We start from the raw sequence: 25,430 nt of genomic DNA on the forward strand, positions 1-25,430 counted from the left end.
CATCAGGTCTTTGGTTTTCCTCAGGCCATTATGGAGGGAGCTGTATATGTACAAGTGTTTGTAGTTTCACCTTTGAACAGTCAGACTTTCAGCTTTAACACATTTTGCTGTTTAACAGTTACACACGTTTTGATACACATGATTGTGACACCTGGTGAGGACGCACACTCATCATTTGATGACAAGTAAGGACACGTAGTTTCCACGATGGTTCAAAGTGTTGATTTTGTGTTTTAAAGTTTTTCTCTGTGACTGTAAAGTCATTTTAATATGAGCCCCATTATGCTGACAAACCCACGCAGACGATGCACACAGCTCAGCAACACCAACAAGCCTGAAACTCAAATGACATGAAAAGTTATCCATGAGGCGCCAAAACACAACAACAGCTGCAGCAAAGGCTCTTTGTACTGTAAGATGAAGATCCTACAAAAGTAGAAGCCTCACAAACCACATGTAGACTGGTTGTGCAAACTCCCACAGACCCTGCAGTCGAGAGGATAACAAGCTGCTCCAGTGATCATGACCAGGACACAAACTGCTTCCTCCTGAATCAGAGGCCTGACTGACAGACACACCCTGGCATAGAGGAGGCTGAGGAGTGTGACAGTTGGAGCACACGCTCAGGTCTAGGTCTTTAAACAGGGGAACCACCACCCCAGTGTGCCAGTCCAGAGGCAGCATCCCAGAGCTTCACGCAGCGCCGTGTCAGCCAGGACGGCCCTGCAACACCCAGATCCTTCTCATCAGCCTCAGGTCTGTCCTAAATCCTAGCAGGAGCTACCACGACGCGTACCACAAAATGCATCGCACTGGTTCTTCCCAGTAGTTGGAACTGGTTGTCTGCTTGCCAATGAATCCTGCTTATTGGTTCCACTTGTGCTACAATCAGGACGAATTGTAGTGGGTTAGGGTTAGCTGGATATGTGCTGGATATGTGGTGGAGGGTAACTGCAGGAGAAGAAGCTAGTGGGGGAGTAGAGCAGGGGAGGATGTGGGTCCCCGGGGCCTGCTGGAGGGCAAGGGCCATGCCCGATGTGAGTAGCAGCAGGGCCAGTGCGCCCAGGAGCACATCTTTTTCGACCGTAAGGGAGACAGGAGGCCGACTCACTGCCTCGGCTAAATGGAGAGGGAATTTCAGAAGGGCCAGGGCACAAGCATGGACCTTTTTCAGCTGTAAGGGAGACAAGAGCAAGGTGTGACGTAGGTCCCCGGGGCCTGCTGGAGGTCCAGGTCCACGCTCGATTTGAGTAGCAGCAATGGCCAGTGCACCAGGAGCACATCTTTTTCGACTATAAAGGAGACAGGAGGCCGAACAGGTCTCTGACCCTTCAGCATAGACAGGTGGCTGAATGGGCCCCTTGGGCCCTCCAGCCGAGACAGACAGCTCAAACGGGTTCCTCTGACCCTTCAGCGGAGACAGACACCGAACCAGCATGTGTGGAGACCTCTGGCAGTGTGGACACTGGCTGGAGCTTAGTGGCACATTGGCTTGGCTCAGGCAGTGGTATGCAGTCCTCAGAGGGCTGAAAGTGTTCTCCAACACATCCAGCAGAGGACAGAGGACTCTACTAAAAAATCCGACTCTACTAACCTATCAGAGGCTGCTTAAGATCAGAATGCAATCATCTGCAGTTTTCTTCTTAATTAACAATAAACTTAGTGTATATGTACTCCTAAATTTGATGAAAGTGATAAATAATAGACAGCTCTCTCTCTCTCTATATTCTGACATTTAACTAATTCAAAAGATATTTCAATATTTATTTATCTAAAACAAAACAAGTTAGAATAGCCTTTATTGTCATTGTACAGAGTACAACGAAATTGGAGTGCCACTCCCTTGGTGCAAGTTTCAATAATAAATATAAATGTAAAATATAAAAAGTACAAAAAAACAATCGTAAGTACTCAAACAATAGTTTGTACAATATATACAGGATAGCAGCATTAATATAATGACAGTATGAATAGCAGCATAATATAATGACAGTGACGGTATGGAATAGGTTCAATTGTTTTTGTTCTTATTTACTACGGTGATAGCTCTGGGAAAGAAGCTATCCCTGAATCTGTTTGTCCTGGTTTTATGTGACCTGTACCGTCGGCCTGACGGTAATAGTTCAAACAGTTGGTTGCTGGGGTGAGAGTAGTCCTTGATGATATTGCCAGCTCTGCTGAGGTACGGAGAGTTTGCAGTGACCTCCATGCTGGGCAGAGAGCAGCCAGTGATCTTCTAGTTGCAAGTTCACTCTAAATTGATGTTTAACAGAAAAAAAAAATGTTTTTATGTTTTTTCCCTAAAGTGTATGTAAATATCTGGTTTCAGCTGTGAATATACTGCTGTGTATTGAAATTCCTCTTGTTTTGCATAGAAATATACTGAACAACATACAAAGCATAATATATAAAATAAAATCTACCTGAGTTTTTTCTTTGAAAGAAGCCACTTATGTCAATTGTTGTGTTCATCAGTACATAACTGAAACCGATTACAGTGCTTTGTTTAGCCGTGGAGGGAAACAACTGAAAATATGAAATAAACACACATGTAAGCTAAGACTCTCTAAAAAAACATCATTGTTGTTGTTCGGATTTTCATTTCCCCATTTGTTGATTCACTCCAAGAGCAAGTAACGTAATATGGGTCAAGTGATCAGTTTGATATCAATCTTTTGTGATACACCGTCATATTTACATTATTTGTACAGTATGAATGATTTGCTTTGGTACCTGGTCAAACTTAAGCTCTCCTCTGTCTGCCTGTCTACGCTTCTCCTGCAGCAGTTTCTCCCCCCTCGCTCACATGCGTAAGTGCTATGCTCAGTCACCCAGTGCCTGAGCTCAGATCATACCAAAATTAGGGTGAATTTACGACTGTGCGCTATGTGCTTCGAATATTGTGTGTAGTTTTTTGTTTTATACAGTTGGCAGTCAGGCATCAGTAACAAAATCACCAGGCTCACAGTAGACAGATTCACAAGAAATTCATTTGGGCTTAGAAGGAATAAAACAAACAGAATCCTTAATTAAGCTTGCGTTAGATTGCAAAATGGTCCCAGATGAAACAGTCTTAACAACACGAAATGCACAGTTCTTTTGTAAAGGTTCTTTTTATTTGGAAGGAAAAATAAGCACAGACAGAGTCCCCAGAAGTGTCCAAAAAGTGATTTATTAAACACACACAGTTATACAGTGTGGGAAGCCGGTCTTCGATCTTCTCTGCTCGTTACAGAAAGCTTTATAGCCTAATATGACGTCAGAACATTTCCTAGAACTCAGCTTCTCAGAAACCTAACACTTTCTCAGGCTTTATGTTCCCAGATATGGATGAGGGAAAACATCTGGTCTAAACAATTGTGTGTCCGAGTGTGCAGTTTGTGAGATTGTCTGTCCAGGCCAACAAAAGGTCGCTGTCCTCATCTGACTTTACTTTGGGCCGCCTGGAGCCACAGAGATGCTGGTGGTTTTTGCATAATAGAATATTACAGAGGAATGTGTCTTATTCTGCGTGCTCTGGAATACAAGATTAAGCAGATTTACTAAATGATAAATGATACATGATAATGGTGATGATCAACTGATACTAAGTGATGCAGACTAATGAAATAATAATGAAATAATGGCAGTGAAATTACATGTTTTTCTTGACAACTCCTCCTCTTGGGCTCGCTTGCGAGCCCAACTTACACCAGGATTTGTCTCACTCCTCCGTCCAGCCTACAATCTCCCTCAAAGGCATCATGGACTCCGGCGCAGCTGAACCTGCTGAGCCTGAGCTCAGGGCTCTCTCCAGCATCTTTACTAAAAGCCGCCGGACCAGAGGGATGAGACAACATCCAATCATCAATATGACAAGAAAAACAACAAAAGAAAACATGGCAGACATAACAACACTCTTCCATTGCCCAAAGACAGACATGAACCAGTCTCCCGGTCCAGTGTTCACACCTGATTGCTCATGCATGGTTTTAGATAACATTTTCAGACTCTCAAGCGCCCTAGTAACCGTACCGTCTGGTGCAGTATTGTTGGGTATGAACGTGCAACACATGTCCCCAAACATGGCACAGACACCACCTTTCTCAGCCAACAACATGTCCAGGGCCATTCGATTCTGGATTCCCATTAACGACGTCGGGCCTAATTGTTCCGCAAGGCCTTCTACCGCGTCCCTAGGGAGATTAGAGAGTCTCAACACATTATAATGGACATAGTTAATGCGATCGACATTTTTATTCGGAGTTATCCATAGAAACACACTTTCAAAGCCGGCCGCTATCTGATTAACTAACTTATACTCATCTGGAACTCCCCTGGGAACTCCTATTGAGTCAATCCAGGTTGGCGAGTCCCATCTTGGGTCATATTTGTGCATACTGTTGCGAAATCGATCAACTTCAGACCAGACAAAAAACAACGGAGGCTCCGGAAAAGTGCAATCAAACGATGAGTTTTATTATCACAGGAGAACAACCAACCGTCAGCATACAGAATGGGTTGCTCTGACAAAAATACACTGGGTTCTGGTTTTATAGGATAACATATCACACCTACGTCAATACAGTTCAAAAATACAGGGTGACAGATGGACAAAAGTTCAATTCGTGCAAACAAGGGTACATCACATATACTTTTAATAACTATAAACTGACATATAACTTCTCCTTTCTTCATTACTTGCCTTTTAAGGTAATAACTTCAGGTCTTAGCATTTCTGAGAGCTAATAATTGGACCCTCGTCATTAATCACTAAGTAAAGTACTTTAGCAGCCAGTCTCAGACTGGAGTAGAAGACGCTTAGGCCTTCACTCAAACCTGACTATGTGTATTGTAAGCATGCATGCAATTAACCTGCTATGTTCTCATCTCCCCTCAACATGTATCATCTGGACACTCTCACCAGTGAAGCTTAAAACCTTCTAGACTGGAACATCAACTCTTAACCAAGCACATTTATGCATTGTGTATAAAATGAACTCAACGTATAAAATAGAAAGGTCAATGTGATGACAGACATATTCAATGCAATATAAACCCTGTAAGAAATATTACTGATAAGTGATACTGTGAAACATGTTATTAATACATTCTTCATAAGGCAAATTATATGGTAGTAATAAAAGAATCTCTGAATCCCAACATTCCCTCTTTTGACATTCCCACAGGAATGTCACCATACTTCATGTTGTATCACTCCCTGCCCCACTCTATGGGTTCCAGGTTCATCTGGTAGATGCCCTCAACCCAGCCAGGGTTCGTAACCCTCGCCACTATCTTTACCAACAATCCTCTGACACAAGGAATGATACAACAACCAGCGATGACCAATATTCCCAAAAATACAGCCAATGAGCACATCACTGATATAGCCACACCATTGTCCAAACACAGATGTCATCCAGGATGCCAGCGGGTTTTCAATACCTGGGCCCTGTGCTTCGTACGTCGCTTACTACATCCAAGATCAAATGAAACATCCAAGACCAAATCATCGCGCTAACTCTGAGCTCGCTATTCCGGTTCCCCGAACACACCTGTTGTTGACGATTAGTATAGCTGGATGAAGTAATGTGAGATCACTGGGTGGCCCAACAGGGGCTACGCATCGATAGTAGAAACATTGATCGGCAACCCTTTGATTGGTCGGCGAAAATGTCGAAGGAGCGCGCTCGGTATTTTTCGGCAGCAGAGCAAGAACTCTTGAGTGAGGGATTTCAGGAGTTTCAGAGTTTAATTAAAATGCAAGGGAACACTGCAAAGGCTGCAAAAGCAAGGAGAGAGGGCTGGCAGAAAGTTGCTGACAAATCAAACTCGTAAGTAATTCAATAATAACAATAATAATGGAGTGGATTTATATAGCGCTTTTCAAGGCACCCAAAGCGCTTTACAATGCCACTATTCATTCACTCTCACATTCACACACTGGTGGAGGCAGCTACGGTTGTAGCCACAGCTGCCCTGGGGCAGACTGACAGAAGCCAGGCTGCCATATTGCGCCATCGGCCCCTCTGGCCAACACCAGTAGGCGGTAGGGTAGATTTATCATATCACACCATATTATCCAATATTATATTACATTATATTATATTATAATATGTTATATTATATCCCCTTTCACATTAGAGCCACAACAGGACCCACTAGAACATGGGAACAAGTAAAAGTGAAATATAAGAATATTCTACAGAATGGTAATATTTATCACTTATATTGCTTGTCGTCTCTTGAAAAGAGACCCTGGAATACTCTGTTTGTTTGTTCATAACAGCAACCAAGAAAAGGGCAGAGCAAAAAAAAAGACAGGTGGTGGTCCTGCACCCCCTCGTCAACAAGTTGGTTAAGTGAATAATACCCTCACGGGAAAATCGATATCTCTCTATGAGCACACTGTCGCGCTGAGCTAAAGGATCCTGTCTGTCCCGCAATATACGCTGAATTCTGAGGACTCTCCTTATCAATCTTGCACCTTCCGCAATGGGTTGCTCGCGTAAACGGACAGGATATGACTGCGACAGACTTCCCAAATCCACCTTCGCTTTTATAGCCGTGGTCTCTCATCTTGATTACACGAAGTAATTTACAATTACTACTCTGAAATATGAATTACATCTGTAATAATCACATACATGTAATAGAATGTTAATAGTACATTTCCCTTTTTTAGGGAATGACCTGTATGTATCTGTGTGAAATCAATAAAAGGATCAAGTGCTGCATTATCTTTAGTTACATTGATGTTATTTATTTATGGTGAAACAGTGGTGGAATATCGCTGTTGCTTTCGTATGAATGACGCGGACATACCTGCGTGGCCGCGATCTAATCCTGTTTACATAAAGTAAACCTGCTCCCCAGCAGGTTTACGCTTACGGCTCTGTTGCTATGACAGCAAGTCCCGGATGGGCTTCGGGGAACCGAACGATCCAGGATCACGCGAAATCGTCAACAATCTCATCCAGCTAACTCACTTAGCGCGGTACGAAGAACAGGCCCCTGAGTGCTCATGCATGGTTTTAGACAAAGTTTTCAGGCCCTGCAGAGCTCGGGTTACTGAGCCACCTGGGGCAGTATTATTGGGGATATACGTGCAGCACATATCTCCAAACATCGAGCACACACCTCCCCTCTCTGCCAATAACATGTCAAGCGCCATCCTATTTTGAACTCCCATCAGAGAACTTGGACCCAATTGTTCTGCGAACCCCATCATGGCGTCCCTGGTTAGGTTAGAAAGTCTCAGCAGATTGTAATGAACATAGTTAATGCGGTCAACATTCTTATTAGGTGTTACCCAAAGGAATATACTCTCAAATCCTGCAGCTATCGGATTCACCAGCTTATATTCGTCTGGAACTCCCCTAGGCGAGTTCAGGCGAGGATCATAAGCATGTGTACCTTGGGTCCCTCTTTTGACCAAAACATGTCTCAGACGTCTGGCGGCTAGAGTACATGTGTTGCGTTGTGGAATAGCCTTTACCTGATTCCCAATCAGCATGAGTGGAGCTCCTAATCGCACCATCGCACATGTCCCTACGCTTCCTATAGGAACATGAACCAACAGAGTATTTTCCCCACAATAATAATAGAGCCCACTTCCTGCCCAGGTTCCAATTACCGTGCTAGGGCCGCTTACATTGTTGGTGGTTCGTCCCTGAAGTGTGACGGCACACCAAGTTGGATCGATCTCTCCCACCTTGTACTTTTCATTATCAGTAGAGAACTTAAAACATGCATAGTTATCTTGTTTTGGCATAAATGGTCCCACTGTTGTCTGACACTTTCCATCTACTACTGGCTCCTGTACATTTAATGACGTCACACAAATCTAACATGAATGAGCTGGTAGACCCTTTAACATAGTTCAACTCTATGCCATTATTTCTGCTGAGACATTCATCACCTTTACCTGACCCCTCGCGCTTTTGTCTTTCTAGCGATCCTGTTTTAGGACCTACAGTCTCAGGAACTGCTGGGCTGGACTGGCCTCCGTGTTCAGACAAGGGGTCCGGAGTGCCTTGCAAAATACAGACAAAAGACAACAGAGCCATGGTTACTATTATCGCATATAATACACATGTAGTTGTAAGGAACATTTTAATACGTTTCTTCCCATTACGTGTCTCTGATTCGGTTGTTTGCATCATGTTATATAAACTTTGTATTCTAGACTTGTTATATAGATTTTAGATTCTGGACTGAAACTCCCCTCTTTGTGGAGCCTTTAACTTATCACTGCCCCTTTCTGATGGCGTGACGACCTTCTCCGCTGCTGCTCTTCTTTCTTCAGCCTTCCAGGTGGACTACTGAATGGCCTGTTGCACAGGTGAGAGGGTTTATTCTGCCTCTGTTTGTTGACACCTGTGTTGGTTGAAGCCTCTTCCTCAACCAAGCTCTCATGTGCTGGTGCACACTGCGACCAGTGATACCAGGTGTCGCCCTTCCCTTTCAGTTGGACTGCTGTAGTTGTCCTGGCAACGACCTCGTATGGACCAGTCCAGCGTGGCTCCTTCCACTTGCGTTTGAGCACCTTCAGCCACACCACCTTTGCCTCCGGGGTCGCCCTGTCCACAGCGTGTAATCCAGATGTGACCTGTTTGCGAAACTGGAGATTCTTGCCACCCCTGTGGTCGCTGTGTTACTGGAATGTTCTCCTGTAAAGGATAGAAAACAAAAAGCCTCTCTCTGGTACACCTCACTAATCTACTGTGTTCATCTAATGTTCCCTTAATTATTCAAAGTTGGTTCAAGATATCATGTTCTGGGCTCTATCCTTTATATTAACTTTACTTAATCTAAATGCTCTTTATGTGTGTAAAGAGTTTATCTTCTAACCAGGATTCAGTTCATTTTAATCCTTCAACTTAAACATGAAAATAACAATGTCTGCCTCAGTTTTACCATATCTAAATCATCAAACACCCCAAAAGTCCTAAAATGATCCTAAACCCATTTCAACTTAAACCTTAAATCCCCCCTTTATTTTGACACATTTCATGTGTCAAAATAATGTACAAAACTAAAAATGCTCAGTTTTCCCCACTCATGATCCAATCTATGTCATGAAAATGAACTTAAAACAGAACAGTCATCAGTCATGTGCTTAGCCTTAGTCCAGTCTTTACCTCAGTGTCCAGTTGGTCCAACCTTAGTTCAGTTCGTCCGTCCAGTCACCGTCCATTCATACGTATTCACACCAGGTATTTCCTCTTTCTTGCCGAGACAACAAGAAACTGTTCCTCTTTCACAGTTGCGAGTAAACATAACTAACCTCTCACCTATAAATGATTCTCTCTAACTAAGTGTGTGTGTGTATATGTCGTCCTCAAATGCTCTCTCATCTCACCCGTTGCACTTCTGACCTTCCACCAGACCAGAGGCTCATCAAATAGCCTCGTCTAACCTGCTCCTCAGAATAACTTAGACTCTGCTTTCATTAATGCAAACTTTCTGCAACTTAGTCTTTCTGAAAGACACACACTGTTTAAACCTCTGAATGCAATATCAATGCTGCAGATTATATTATTAATGCAATGGTGACGATGACGATTATTTAACAATAGCAGTAAAATAATTTCCCTGCTCCACACTCCCTCTCTCGACCTCTGGTACACCAGAGGTCGCAATACATTGTGTCCTCGCTCTGACCCTCTCTTGTGGTCCATCCGGCCTCGGGCCTCCAGGATCCTCACCCCCTGTGGTCGCCGAGATCTTCTGCAAAGGAAACAAAACACCTTTTCCTGCATCTCCCTAACTTATCATAGTTGGGACTCTTTAATCAAAAGCCTTATCCTAATTATGTTCTTGACTTATAGACTTGTATTTATATATATTCTTCAACGTTACTCATCATTTTACCACTCTCTTAAAACGCTGACACTAACTTCATTTTAAAACCTCACATTTCCTATGTTATAACCTGTTTTTGATATAGCCTTTTTATTTCATTTTGCTCCTTTTAATGTAACAATACCTTATAATTCTAGTTTATCAGACTTAATCAAAACCTATGCTTTCCTTCCTTTGGTCCTTCTTTAAATCAGAACATTTTGTCTTCTGAAAGTTTTATTTCTGCTTCTGCCAACATGTTTAGTTAACGAGCTCGACTGGACAGAAACAATCACAACTGCTGAACCTGCACTGTGCTCATGGTTAAAATTCCACAACATTTTGTCTTCTGAATATTGTATTTTTGCTTCAAAACTGCTTCTAGCACAACAAGAGTCAGCGGAGGCTGGAATGACAACAACAACAACAATCTTGTGCTTAACATAAAACATTTACCATTTAACATAAAACAAAAAATAACACAAGTAACAAAAATAACACAAGTAACTTAAAAAAGCTTCAGTCCACATTTCAGTTTGTTGAGCTCGCTGTTGCTCCAGAGGAGGCCCTCAGCTGGCCGGGCTGGAGCCGAGGCCCCGGGGATGCTGCTACGTGTCTGAGGGCAAGTGCTCTTTCAGCCTGCACGTCTGCCCATTTGCGGTCCTCACTTCTCTCCGAGTCCATCGGTGAGGAGTGTTGCATCTGGTCCAGCAGCATACTCACAGTATATATGGGCTGCTGCTGCTGCAGAGGTGTGCTGGCCTCTGAGCGCTCTGTCTGTGTGTAGATGGAGCAGAGCTGGAACAGCTTCTCTCTGGTTTCCTGAGGGGGGGGATGCTCCATGTCATCCAGGACTAGCTGGATCAGGTGAGGTGTGCTGATGCAGGGGGCATCCAGACATGCAGAGAGAAGCTGCTGCCACCTCAGCTTGATGCGGTCGATGAAAATCCTGTCCTTCATTCTGGCTTTCTTCTGCAACCTTGTCTCAAAATGATATTCAAATTTGTTGTTGTTGCAGAGGAAGACTTCTGAAATCCATGCAGAAATATAGAAACACCTGTGACCGTTGGGCTCTTTGCTGAGCAGCTTCAGTTCCACAAAGAGCTTCTCCAGGAAGAGGTGAATGAAAGACGAAGAGTTAAGCATCTTTAGCAGGGGCAGCCAAAAGCGCAGGAAGGTTTGTGGGACTCTGGGCTCAGTGGGACTGGCACTGTCAGATGTTGCACAGCCTAATGCTTCCAGCTGCTCCATGGTAGGAACAAGAAAACCGTCTTCCAGCAGCACATCAATCAACAGCTCCCTGGACCCCAGTGCAAACTGCTTGATCTCACCCAGCAACGAACTCATGTCTGCTAAGGGGGCCTGCCACAAGCTCTTCCCCTTGTCTTCAGGAGACCCATCATCAAAAGCTTGGTACTGGTCCTTCTGAAAAGAGATCAGCAGCTCCCGAGCGTTTCTGCAGGCATCCACTTCTTTCTGCCTGGCAACGAGCTGCTCATCGGGGCCTCCTCCCAGCTGTCTGGACCAAAACTCCTGCTGGAGCCACTCCAGGGCCACCTTACATCCCTTTCGGCACCATTTCAAAGAAGGAAGAGTCCCACGCATGATTTCGTGCCTCAGATCCACCACCCACTCGGGGATGTTCAAGTTTCCAGCCAGTTGCCTCAGCGGCTGGGCCTTTCTCCCCTGCTGGCGATCCGTGATAAGATTAACAAATCTTACCAGGGCCGTCCCGTACATCAGGGTCAAGTCATCTCCGGTAAGCTGTCCGGACCGGTCCCGCACCTGGCAGCGCACGAGGTCTGCTGTGCAGTCCACGGCCACGGGAAAACTATCAGCGCACCTGGCCCTCCAAGCCGATATCCTCTCTAACGCAAACCTCTGCAGAGAGGAGTCCATCGAGTAAAGGTAGTCCCGAACCTGATCCCACTCCGCTTTGTTAAGCCAGGCTACCACATGGCGTGTTTTCTCAGAGCCCTTTTTATTCATTGTGCGCGCTCCGGACCTCACGCTCAATCTCTCACTCACCGGGAAAAGCCGCTCGCCTCACGCAGAGACCACTCGCAGATTTATATGACAGAGGACCGCGTTCAGAGCTTCGAGTTTTACAGTTGCTTGTCGCACAGCAACCAGGAAATGACGCTAACGTTTTCTTCGGCTTCGTTTGTGGCTGACGTTCACCCTGCGGGCACGCTGACGCCACCTGCTGGATTGGAGGATGGAGCGATGGTTCTACAGAGCGCTTATTTACATGATGCTGGTCATAAACGAGCTTTCTTTGGCTATGGTCATTGGCGTGTCCAGCGGGGTGGCCTGGGGGGGCACAGGCCACCCCCCCAACCAGACTGGCCACCCCAGGTGCCACCCCAAAGGCAAAACAATAAAATTCAATCAAATATCAAATGTCCGATTATGTTTTCACGGTGACGCTCAGATATCCGAGTGTAAGTGAATGCAGCATCGGCTTCTGCGCTATGTGCATCACGTTAGCAAAGGTAGGAGAGCCAAGCACGAAAGACGTCACTGCAGGAAACAATTTTTCGGTGAAAGAAAATGAGGACAGAATAAATGTCCCGGTAAGTAATATTAAGTTTGTTGAGTTTAGTAAACTTCGGCGAAATTAGAATACCAAGGAAAAAATAACACTTAAAGAATTATTGCAGCCGTGGAATATTTCAGACAGTATGCTACAGAGGGGAGCTAACATAAGAGTTATGAGTTATAAGATGTAATCTAAGTCGTAACATTGCTGTATGGAGCTGCAGATTTGGTTGCAGGTTAACATAGCTGGACTGGCCATCGGGCTTATTTGACTTATTTTTTATTTTTTTTGTAACGGCATGAACAATGAGAGGTGGTGGATTGGCCAGATGCAGGTCGATGTGTAGAAATAACTCCGTTGTTTGGTGGTGGCTATGGCGGGGCTTCCACAGAGGCAGCAGGTGGATGAGGGAAGGGGAGGCAGGAGGAGAGCCCCGAGGCAGCCGCCAGTCCGAGTGTCAGGTGAACTGAACTTCAGGTAAGAAGTTATGACCTGCAGTCTATCTGGGTCAGATATGAACTAAGTTTAGGTGGAGTTTATTTTCGTTGTGCTGACTTTTTACTGTCAGTTGCAATAACTCATACTGCGTTCTAGCCAGCTTGGAGTTTTTATACAGCTGTTCGGTTGCTATGATGTTACTGATAGTGAACTTTATTTTATTCATAAGGTTAGTTAGTAGAGTTGCCAACGGCTCCTTAAAAAAATGGAATGGTCCCTCAATCAGAGAAAATATTACACGTTTCGTATTGAGCTGAGAAGAGACGCAGTTTGTCCCGAACTTCAGCTAGAATGGAAAAAGACACAAAGCTGGATTTATTCTGTCTTTACGCTGCACAGCTGCCTCTTCTCTCATCCTCCCTCTCCTGTTGCTACTTCAATCATGAAACTGATCGATGATCAGCTGATCGGCTTTTCTCTCTTGTTTGTTTATCGCCCACTTTGCGCCAGAAAGACGAAACCAGCAGATGTCGCGCTAAACAACAGCAGCACGTTTAAGCTTGATCGGCTGTTGTTAGAATTTATTTAATATTAATTTCTAGTATCAGCTGATGTTTGCTGGAGCCACAGCTGTAAAGCTGCTGGTCATGATGTCGGTTTGGATATCTGGTGAGAGGGAAACGTGAAGACCACCCACCAGGATCCTTTTTTATGTAGCTGACAGCTGGTAACTGTGCAGGGGCGGGTCTAGCAAAGTTTTGCCAGGGGGCCAGGTAGGGCATTAACAGGGAAAGGGGGCACAAAGAAATACTTTTCTTTCCTATTCTCATTTAAAATATCTAGCTTTTATTAAATAATTATCTAAATCTTACAACCAAAGTTTTTATCTGGCGTAAAATGTATAGAAATCATACATATACCAAAAAGACTGTACATCACTGTCACAACAGGGTTTGTTTTCATTCAAAGGCTTTATGGCTTTAATACCTGGTGGGTCGGTCTGTAGTCAAAATGCCCGATTTTCTGTCCCAGTCCAGCCCTGCAGGTTATACTGGCAGTGTCACCATGCCAGCTGAATGTATTTCATCATCAGCCAGTGTTGTTCTTTATCAATATTACCAAAGTTTACCATAAGGCAGCATAGAAAGTATTTACTTGCTTTCAGGTTTTATTCAAATATTAGTCTTTTCAGTTGTTTCTCCACTTTTTTCCTGTTTCAAAATCAAACACCAGTTTGTGAGAAGATTATCTTCTTTTTTTAACAGGCAGAGAAAGTTTTGCATTGGAATGGCTAATTTGTCAATTGTTTGCTACAAATGTTCGTATTTTAATATTCAAAAATGTTTTTGCCCAAAACATATGTGCAGTATATGTCAGTAAAAATACTATGCAAATATTGCTGTCCTTGAATGCTGAGTAAACACTGACAAAGCACTGATTGTATCTCTTGTACTTTATCAACGCAGTATCTAAAAACTTTGCACCGTAGTGGTTAAAATCTCATTCTAATAAGAGTTAAAAGTGCATTTGGTTATTAGGTTTATAGGATTATTGAATTATGGTTAAGGGTTGGTAGAATTTTTTTTTAAAACATTATCTGCCAATTAAATCTGCCACCCTTCTCCAAATCTGTGCCCCTACCTGGCCCCCCCAACAAAAATTTTCTAGACACGCCACTGATCACATTGGGGAGACAGGTCAGAACAGGGAGCTTACAGAAAAACAGTGAAATGTACAACACAATAGGGGAGTGGAGGAGGAAAAAAGAGAACTCTACTCAGACTGAGCTCCTGGTAGGGGATCAGTATGAGAACAGAAAACAAAAATTCCTCAGCACAAAAAGCACATGAATCTTCACACTGTAACACCATGAAAACACATGACAAGCAACAGGGATGGGTAAATGGGGTGAGAGGTTGCCAGTGTAGACAGCAGCATGATTCCACGCTGGCCCGGTCAATCGCCGTCTGCATCGGGTGGGTGCAACCATTGGAGGCGTTTGGAGGGGGGAGAGGGGTGAGTGTACATCTGCGTCAGTGTACGTGTGTGTGTCCTGTTCAACTTGAGAGAGAGTGTCCTTTTACCTGGTTAAGCAAAGTCAACAGTCCTGATCCGACGCAGGTGTCCTTGAAGGATACGATCAGAGAGAATTTCTTGTTCAGGAGCCAAATGAGTGAAGGAGATGATTGTTTGGGTTAATGTGAACAACTGCATGCAATTTCACAGTTGGTCTAATGTCCATCACTGGTCACTTGATCTGTCAATTTCCCATTGCAGAGCCGTGAGCTTCTCTAAGATCTTATCCATATTGCGTTCAATAAACGCAGTGTGAGTACTCAGAGACTGCCCATCGTCAATCACGTCGGCCAGCCTTGTGGGACCGCTTTCTTTGTTTTCGATAAGCCAGGTTCAAGCCAGCTCCGATCAGCCAGAACTCTGTTATCATGGTTCCAAATGGGTAGATCTCGTTCAACGTCCTCTATTGAGAGTGTCGCCAGACACACGACGCAACCGACCATCAAGTATCCGGCAGCAAGGGGCTCTGCGGGACAATCAGGCTCTCCCGAGCCCAGGCTTCTCATCAAAAATAGGGTGTCAATTTCGTTAAGGGACCAGTTGATCAAATTCATAATTCTTTAGGTCTTAGAGAACAAGACTGAGAGACTCTCTGAGGGTTAGAAAGTTACACGAGAATACACAAGGACATGAGAAGCCAAGCAGGAAAGATAAGGGAAGGGAGAGGGAAAAGATGCAACTGCTTCCGTCAAGAGCGAGATAGGATTTCACATATTCTCAATACGTGTTCCGTTATCAGATAGACAAAGAGAATGAACATATTCCACTGTCATAGACAAAGCCGATTTTCTTATGAAACTCGCTTCAAAATGAATGCTAAAAAGATAATCCATGCATTTCGAAAGATTCCGAAAGAATGGTGTAATCACTACCATCTTGATATGTGCACTGAATTTAAGTAAATACTTTATGGCAGAAAACAAACAACTAAAACAACACACTATAAAGGTGGAGCCGATCAGTAACATTACAGAACGTTGAATTTACTAGACTAAACAATGTTTCTGTGCTTTCAGTTTCTGACCTTAATAACTAATCTATGCAATATATCGGGTGTGACTGCTTTTATTTTCTATTTCTGGTACAATACTAGCCTGCAAGCAGGAAAGAAATGATAAGGCAGGGAGTACATGTAACATTATGAGAAAACAGTGCTGAGCATGCTTCCGACTACTAACAACAGGCCAAACCATGGTCTCACACTGCCACCTACTGGTACAAAAATGGAGCATCAGCTACAAATATCCCAGACTAGTTACCAGGTCTATAGTTAAAACTAGTTAATTTAGAGGATTTTCAAAAGAAAATATCACTTACATTTAAAGTAAAATAGCTGAAATATAAGTTAATTCACATAAGTGTGATTAGACGTTAGTGGCTATCACACACACACACGTTCATACTGTTGCTCTTTGATTAGATAACTCTATGGCTGCTGTCAATATACAGGCGAAGCTTACGGGTTATGCAGCCAACTTTGTAAGTTGGAACATTAAGTCTATGAATCACCCTGTTAAGCACAAAAAGGTGCTTACACAACTGAAAAAATCTGATATGTCTTTTCCACAGGGGACTCACCTTTGTATAGCAGACCGATATAGATTGAAGACTGGTTGGGTTGGCCAAATAGTCCATTCCAACTTTAACTCTAAGACAGAGGGGTGGCCATCCTTATGGGTAAAAACGTCCCATTTCCTGTATCAACCATTTTATCTGATCCTATGGGTCCTTATTATGGGTCCGTATTACTGTGGTTGGCCAACATTATGGACTTTATGGACAACTTTATGAACTGATTTAAGCCAACATTTATGCCCCCAAATGGGATGATGAAACCTTAATTGTCTATTAATTCTCGTGAATTCTGGATATGACAACACACAATCTCATTTTAGCTGGAGGTACAAGCTGTGTGCTCTCTAACCTAGAAAGAAGCTCTAATAAGGATACTCATCCAGGGCATGCTCCGACTATATTCCTGTCCACAAAATGTTCTATTGGATAAATTCATTTGTCACTGATAAATGTCCTCTTCCACTTATTGAAACTTGCAATTATCAATCTATTGTTATTTCAGATCATACCCCCCTATTGATGAGATGGGGGTTGGATGCCTCACTGCCCTCCGCCTCTGGCAGTGGCCCTTTCTACTAAGGAGGCAAGAGTTCTGCATGTCCTGGTGACCCTCCACCTGTTTCACAGGTGGGTGCAGCCTGATCTATCTAGTGAAAGTCTAGACAGACCAGACCAGCTCAACCACACAGACTCTTCCTACCCGATTTGAGGACAAAAGCAGAGTATGCAATATGTGGGACAAACAAACACACACACACACACACACACAAATGGCAAATGTGAGATCATGGGAATCTAAGCAGCTTGAACCGAAAGTGACTAAAAATTGTCAAGGCTGAGCAGGACTCAAGCGCAGACTACGAATCACAATAAACATTTTTTTTTATTTACATGACACAGAGTGCACTATATACAAGTGGGGAGAAGGGGTCCAGCGAATCCAGAGGTCCATGGAGGGTGGGGGGCTCCAAAGGCTCACTGCAACTGCCACACTCACGAACAGGGTCTCAAGGCGGGGCACGGAAAATCTATATACAAGGACAAAATGTTAAATGCCAAGCAAAGCACAAAGAGAAATCAAAATATTTCCAAAGCTAGAATTGCACTAACGAATGTTACACAGTAGTCCAGCGACAAAGGGCTCCAAGCAACTGCCTTCAGAAGTGGCTGGTAAACAGGATGATGAACCTCAGGTGAGAAATTGCTTGCAGGTGTGAGGACAGCAACCGGGAGCCCATGATTAGGTCCACCCAGGCATCGCGTTGTGAGCAGGGAAGCAAGAAAGAAAGTGAGAGAAACAAAAACAAATACATATACATGTAGCGTAACTGGACCATGACAGTAATATTTCAGTTTGATCAACCATCTCAACAAGTTCAATTACTTTCTTTTCAAGCTGCTTACACTACATTGACTTTTGTTTTTACACAATCTCAGAAGAGGAGAGCCACTGAGGGAACGCCTTCCGCCCTCCGACGCCTCCACCGTGACCTCCACTTCTGAGAGGAATTGCCCACAGATCAAAGCATGGAGTGTGCCTGAATGGACATACAGAACTCCAAGGTTCGGCCCAGTGTTGAGGGTTTTCCCAAAGGAGAGGGCCCGGCGGGCGGTGCCTCACAGCCCTCTGCCTCTGGGAGTGGCCCCTTTCTACTAAGGAGGCAAGAGGTGGCCAGGAGTCTGTCAGCGAGTTCTGCATGTCCTGGTGACCCTCCACCTGTTTCACAGGTGGGTGCAGCCTGATCTATCTAGTGAAAGTCTAGACAGACCAGACCAGCTCAACCACACAGACACTTCCTACCTGATTTGAGGACAAAAGCAGAGTATGCAATATGTGGGACACACACACACACACACACACACACACACACACACACACACACTCACTCACAGATCAGTTGAAAGGGACAGAAGAAATGGCAAAAGTGAGAATATCTCACACACACACAACAGAGGGGGAAGAGATAGAGAAATTGGCAAATGTGAGATCATGCTAAGCAGCTTGAACTGAAAGTGACTGGAAATGTTTACGTTTGATCAGCCACCCATCCATTCTCTGCTGTGTTTCTTTTCCAGTGTCACAGGGCAGCTCGAGCCTATCCCAGCTATCTTAGGGCGAGAAGCAGGGTACACCCTCGACAGGTCACCAGTCTGTTACAGGGCTAACACATAGACGCAGAAAACCATTCGCACCTATCGCCAATTTACACTCTTCGATTACCTATTGCCACTAACTGCAGGTCGTTGGACTGTGGCAGGAAGCCGAAGTACTAGGAAAGAACCCACGCAAAAGCAGGAAGAACATGCAAACTCCACACAGAGCGACGGTAGAGCTGAACTCAAGACCTTCTTCCTGTGCGGTAACGGTGCTAACCACTGTGCCGCCCGCGTGTGAGCAACCGTCTCCCAGAAATTTAAAAAAGTTCAGTTACTTTCTTTCAAGCTGCTTACACTACATTAACTTTTGTTTTTACACAATCTCAGAAGAGGAGAGCCACTGAGGGAACGCCTTCCGCCCTCCGACGCCTCCACCGTGACCTCCACTTCTGAGAGGAATTGCCCACAGATCAAGCATGGAGTGTGCCTGAATGGACATACAGAACTCCAAGGTTCGGCCCAGTGTTGAGGGTTTTCCCAAAGGAGAGGGCCCGGCGGGCGGTGCCTCACAGCCCTCTGCCTCTGGGAGTGGCCCCTTTCTACTAAGGAGGCAAGAGGTGGCCAGGAGTCTGTCAGCAAGTTCTGCATGTCCTGGTGACCCTCCACCTGTTTCACAGGTGGGTGCAGCCTGATCTATCTAGTGAAAGTCTAGACAGACCAGACCAGCTCAACCACACAGACACTTCCTACCTGATTTGAGGACAAAAGCAGAGTATGCAATATGTGGGACACACACACACACACACACACTCACAGATCAGTTGAAAGGGACAGAAGAAATGGCAAAAGTGAGAATATCTCACACACACACAACAGAGGGGGAAGAGATAGAGAAATTGGCAAATGTGAGATCATGCTAAGCAGCTTGAACTGAAAGTGACTGGAAATGTTTACGTTAGATCAGCCACCCATCCATTCTCTGCTGTGTTTCTTTTCCAGTGTCACAGGGCAGCTCGAGCCTATCCCAGCTATCTTAGGGCGAGAAGCAGGGTGCACCCTCGACAGGTCACCAGTCTGTTACAGGGCTAACACATAGACGCAGAAAACCATTCGCACCTATCACCAATTTACACTCTTCGATTACCTATTGCCACTAACTGCAGGTCGTTGGACTGTGGCAGGAAGCCGGAGTACAAGGAAAGAACCCACGCAAAAGCAGGAAGAACATGCAAACTCCACACAGAGCGACGGTAGACCTTAACTCAAGACCTTCTTCCTGTGCGGTAACGGTGCTAACCACTGTGCCGCCCGCGTGTGAGCAACCGTCTCCCAGAAATTTAAAAAAGTTCAGTTACTTTCTTTCAAGCTGCTTACACTACATTAACTTTTGTTTTTACATAATCTCAGAAGAGGAGAGCCACTGAGGGAACGCCTTCCGCCCTCGGACGCCTCCACCGTGACCTCCACTTCTGAGAGGAATTGCCCACAGATCAAGCATGGAGTGTGCCTGAATGGACATACAGAACTCCAAGGTTCGGCCCAGTGTTGAGGGTTTTCCCAAAGGAGAGGGCCCGGCGGGCGGTGCCTCACAGCCCTCTGCCTCTGGGAGTGGCCCCTTTCTACTAAGGAGGCAAGAGGTGGCCAGGAGTCTGTCAGCAAGTTCTGCATGTCCTGGTGACCCTCCACCTGTTTCACAGGTGGGTGCAGCCTGATCTATCTAGTGAAAGTCTAGACAGACCAGACCAGCTCAACCACACAGACACTTCCTACCTGATTTGAGGAGAAAAGCAGAGTATGCAATATGTGGGACAAACACACACACACACACACACACACACACACTCACAGATCAGTTGAAAGGGACAGAAGAAATGGCAAAAGTGAGAATATCTCACACACACACAACAGAGGGGGAAGAGATAGAGAAATTGGCAAATGTGAGATCATGCTAAGCAGCTTGAACTGAAAGTGACTGGAAATGTTTACGTTAGATCAGCCACCCATCCATTCTCTGCTGTGTTTCTTTTCCAGTGTCACAGGGCAGCTCGAGCCTATGCCAGCTATCTTAGGGCGAGAAGCAGGGTGCACCCTCGACAGGTCACCAGTCTGTTACAGGGCTAACACATAGACGCAGAAAACCATTCGCACCTATCGCCAATTTACACTCTTCGATTACCTATTGCCACTAACTGCAGGTCGTTGGACTGTGGCAGGAAGCCGGAGTACAAGGAAAGAACCCACGCAAAAGCAGGAAGAACATGCAAACTCCACACAGAGCGACGGTAGAGCTGAACTCAAGACCTTCTTCCTGTGCGGTAACGGTGCTAACCACTGTGCCGCCCGCGTGTGAGCAACCGTCTCCCAGAAATTTAAACAAGTTCAATTACTTTCTTTCAAGCTGCTTACACTACATTGACTTTTATTTTTACATAATCTCAGAAGAGGAGAGCCACTGAGGGAACGCCTTCCGCCCTCGGACGCCTCCACCGTGACCTCCACTTCTGAGAGGAATTGCCCACAGATCAAGCATGGAGTGTGCCTGAATGGACATACAGAACTCCAAGGTTCGGCCCAGTGTTGAGGGTTTTCCCAAAGGAGAGGGCCCGGCGGGCGGTGCCTCACAGCCCTCTGCCTCTGGGAGTGGCCCCTTTCTACTAAGGAGGCAAGAGGTGGCCAGGAGTCTGTCAGCAAGTTCTGCATGTCCTGGTGACCCTCCACCTGTTTCACAGGTGGGTGCAGCCTGATCTATCTAGTGAAAGTCTAGACAGACCAGACCAGCTCAACCACACAGACACTTCCTACCTGATTTGAGGACAAAAGCAGAGTATGCAATATGTGGGACACACACACACACACACACACACTCACAGATCAGTTGAAAGGGACAGAAGAAATGGCAAAAGTGAGAATATCTCACACACACACAACAGAGGGGGAAGAGATAGAGAAATTGGCAAATGTGAGATCATGCTAAGCAGCTTGAACTGAAAGTGACTGGAAATGTTTACGTTAGATCAGCCACCCATCCATTCTCTGTTGTGTTTCTTTTCCAGTGTCACAGGGCAGCTCGAGCCTATCCCAGCTATCTTAGGGCGAGAAGCAGGGTGCACCCTCGACAGGTCACCAGTCTGTTACAGGGCTAACACATAGACGCAGAAAACCATTCGCACCTATCGCCAATTTACACTCTTCGATTACCTATTGCCACTAACTGCAGGTCGTTGGACTGTGGCAGGAAGCCGAAGTACTAGGAAAGAACCCACGCAAAAGCAGGAAGAACATGCAAACTCCACACAGAGCGACGGTAGAGCTGAACTCAAGACCTTCTTCCTGTGCGGTAACGGTGCTAACCACTGTGCCGCCCGCGTGTGAGCAACCGTCTCCCAGAAATTTAAAAAAGTTCAGTTACTTTCTTTCAAGCTGCTTACACTACATTGACTTTTGTTTTTACAGAATCTCAGAAGAGGAGAGCCACTGAGGGAACGCCTTCCGCCCTCGGACGCCTCCACCGTGACCTCCACTTCTGAGAGGAATTGCCCACAGATCAAGCATGGAGTGTGCCTGAATGGACATACAGAACTCCAAGGTTCGGCCCAGTGTTGAGGGTTTTCCCAAAGGAGAGGGCCCGGCGGGCGGTGCCTCACAGCCCTCTGCCTCTGGGAGTGGCCCCTTTCTACTAAGGAGGCAAGAGGTGGCCAGGAGTCTGTCAGCGAGTTCTGCATGTCCTGGTGACCCTCCACCTGTTTCACAGGTGGGTGCAGCCTGATCTATCTAGTGAAAGTCTAGACAGACCAGACCAGCTCAACCACACAGACACTTCCTACCTGATTTGAGGACAAAAGCAGAGTATGCAATATGTGGGACACACACACACACTCACAGATCAGTTGAAAGGGACAGAAGAAATGGCAAAAGTGAGAATATCTCACACACACACAACAGAGGGGGAAGAGATAGAGAAATTGGCAAATGTGAGATCATGCTAAGCAGCTTGAACTGAAAGTGACTGGAAATGTTTACGTTTGATCAGCCACCCATCCATTCTCTGCTGTGTTTCTTTTCCAGTGTCACAGGGCAGCTCGAGCCTATCCTAGCTACCTTAGGGTGAGAAGCAGGGTGCACCCTCGACAGGTCACCAGTCTGTTACAGGGCTAACACATAGACGCAGAAAACCATTCGCACCTATCGCCAATTTACACTCTTCGATTACCTATTGCCACTAACTGCAGGTCGTTGGACTGTGGCAGGAAGCCGGAGTACAAGGAAAGAACCCACGCAAAAACAGGAAGAACATGCAAACTCCACACAGAGCGACGGTAGAGCTGAACTCAAGACCTTCTTCCTGTGCGGTAACGGTGCTAACCACTGTGCCGCCCGCGTGTGAGCAACCGTCTCCCAGAAATTTAAAAAAGTTCAGTTACTTTCTTTCAAGCTGCTTACACTACATTGACTTTTGTTTTTACATAATCTCAGAAGAGGAGAGCCACTGAGGGAACGCCTTCCGCCCTCCGACGCCTCCACCGTGACCTCCACTTCTGAGAGGAATTGCCCACAGATCAAGCATGGAGTGTGCCTGAATGGACATACAGAACTCCAAGGTTCGGCCCAGTGTTGAGGGTTTTCCCAAAGGAGAGGGCCCGGCGGGCGGTGCCTCACAGCCCTCTGCCTCTGGGAGTGGCCCCTTTCTACTAAGGAGGCAAGAGGTGGCCAGGAGTCTGTCAGCAAGTTCTGCATGTCCTGGTGACCCTCCACCTGTTTCACAGGTGGGTGCAGCCTGATCTATCTAGTGAAAGTCTAGACAGACCAGACCAGCTCAACCACACAGACACTTCCTACCTGATTTGAGGACAAAAGCAGAGTATGCAATATGTGGGACACACACACACACACACACACACACACACACACTCACAGATCAGTTGAAAGGGACAGAAGAAATGGCAAAAGTGAGAATATCTCACACACACACAACAGAGGGGGAAGAGATAGAGAAATTGGCAAATGTGAGATCATGCTAAGCAGCTTGAACTGAAAGTGACTGGAAATGTTTACGTTAGATCAGCCACCCATCCATTCTCTGCTGTGTTTCTTTTCCAGTGTCACAGGGCAGCTCGAGCCTATCCCAGCTATCTTAGGGCGAGAAGCAGGGTGCACCCTCGACAGGTCACCAGTCTGTTACAGGGCTAACACATAGACGCAGAAAACCATTCGCACCTATCACCAATTTACACTCTTCGATTACCTATTGCCACTAACTGCAGGTCGTTGGACTGTGGCAGGAAGCCGGAGTACAAGGAAAGAACCCACGCAAAAGCAGGAAGAACATGCAAACTCCACACAGAGCGACGGTAGACCTTAACTCAAGACCTTCTTCCTGTGCGGTAACGGTGCTAACCACTGTGCCGCCCGCGTGTGAGCAACCGTCTCCCAGAAATTTAAAAAAGTTCAGTTACTTTCTTTCAAGCTGCTTACACTACATTGACTTTTGTTTTTACACAATCTCAGAAGAGGAGAGCCACTGAGGGAACGCCTTCCGCCCTCCGACGCCTCCACCGTGACCTCCACTTCTGAGAGGAATTGCCCACAGATCAAGCATGGAGTGTGCCTGAATGGACATACAGAACTCCAAGGTTCGGCCCAGTGTTGAGGGTTTTCCCAAAGGAGAGGGCCCGGCGGGCGGTGCCTCACAGCCCTCTGCCTCTGGGAGTGGCCCCTTTCTACTAAGGAGGCAAGAGGTGGCCAGGAGTCTGTCAGCGAGTTCTGCATGTCCTGGTGACCCTCCACCTGTTTCACAGGTGGGTGCAGCCTGATCTATCTAGTGAAAGTCTAGACAGACCAGACCAGCTCAACCACACAGACACTTCCTACCTGATTTGAGGACAAAAGCAGAGTATGCAATATGTGGGACAAACACACACACACACACACACACACACACTCACAGATCAGTTGAAAGGGACAGAAGAAATGGCAAAAGTGAGAATATCTCACACACAACAGAGGGGGAAGAGATAGAGAAATTGGCAAATGTGAGATCATGCTAAGCAGCTTGAACTGAAAGTGACTGGAAATGTTTACGTTTGATCAGCCACCCATCCATTCTCTGCTGTGTTTCTTTTCCAGTGTCACAGGGCAGCTCGAGCCTATCCCAGCTATCTTAGGGCGAGAAGCAGGGTGCACCCTCGACAGGTCACCAGTCTGTTACAGGGCTAACACATAGACGCAGAAAACCATTCGCACCTATCACCAATTTACACTCTTCGATTACCTATTGCCACTAACTGCAGGTCGTTGGACTGTGGCAGGAAGCCGAAGTACTAGGAAAGAACCAACGCAAAAACAGGAAGAACATTCAAACTCCACACAGAGCGACGGTAGAGCTGAACTCAAGACCTTCTTCCTGTGCGGTAACGGTGCTAACCACTGTACCGCCCGCGTGTGAGCAACCGTCTCCCAGAAATTTAAACAAGTTCAGTTACTTTCTTTCAAGCTGCTTACACTACATTAACTTTTGTTTTTACAGAATGTCAGAAGAGGAGAGCCACTGAGGGAACGCCTTCCGCCCTCGGACGCCTCCACCGTGACCTCCACTTCTGAGAGGAATTGCCCACAGATCAAGCATGGAGTGTGCCTGAATGGACATACAGAACTCCAAGGTTCGGCCCAGTGTTGAGGGTTTTCCCAAAGGAGAGGGCCCGGCGGGCGGTGCCTCACAGCCCTCTGCCTCTGGGAGTGGCCCCTTTCTACTAAGGAGGCAAGAGGTGGCCAGGAGTCTGTCAGCGAGTTCTGCATGTCCTGGTGACCCTCCACCTGTTTCACAGGTGGGTGCAGCCTGATCTATCTAGTGAAAGTCTAGACAGACCAGACCAGCTCA

The 25,430-nt window shown here is 45.8% G+C and overlaps 1 protein-coding gene and 1 pseudogene across 8 annotated transcripts in view; one reads left to right on the forward strand and one right to left on the reverse strand.

Moving 5' to 3' along the window:
- Nucleotides 1-10,258: 10,258 nt before the first annotated feature.
- LOC147316591 (ribosomal biogenesis protein LAS1L-like) lies at nucleotides 10,259-12,011 on the reverse strand (annotated as a pseudogene).
- A 5,295-nt stretch (nucleotides 12,012-17,306) lies between these two features.
- LOC147316592 (uncharacterized) overlaps nucleotides 17,307-25,430 on the forward strand; it is a 12,218-nt gene continuing 4,094 nt past the window's right edge. For 3 of the 8 annotated variants that reach the window (XR_015131706.1, XR_015131708.1, XR_015131704.1), the window contains exons 1-14: nucleotides 17,307-18,187; nucleotides 18,700-18,850; nucleotides 18,944-19,233; nucleotides 19,720-19,870; nucleotides 19,964-20,253; nucleotides 20,752-20,902; nucleotides 20,996-21,285; nucleotides 21,774-21,924; nucleotides 22,010-22,307; nucleotides 22,786-22,936; nucleotides 23,030-23,319; nucleotides 23,818-24,351; nucleotides 24,680-24,994; nucleotides 25,080-25,377. Coding sequence is in view for 1 of the 8 variants with exons in the window: in XM_086313090.1 (XP_086169216.1) it covers nucleotides 21,100-21,285; nucleotides 21,610-21,675; nucleotides 21,774-21,924; nucleotides 22,018-22,019 (405 nt within the window). In the remaining 7 variants the exon portion in view is untranslated. The other 5 variants (XM_086313090.1, XR_015131707.1, XR_015131705.1 and 2 more) reach the window with 5 other exon arrangements.

This window comes from Aulonocara sp. 'chitande type north' Nkhata Bay, linkage group LG12 (assembly GCF_057382095.1).
Source record: "Aulonocara sp. 'chitande type north' Nkhata Bay isolate Kocher_YH1m ecotype deep benthic linkage group LG12, A_spYH_male_GT1.1, whole genome shotgun sequence".
Lineage (NCBI taxonomy): Eukaryota > Metazoa > Chordata > Actinopteri > Cichliformes > Cichlidae > Aulonocara > Aulonocara sp. 'chitande type north' Nkhata Bay.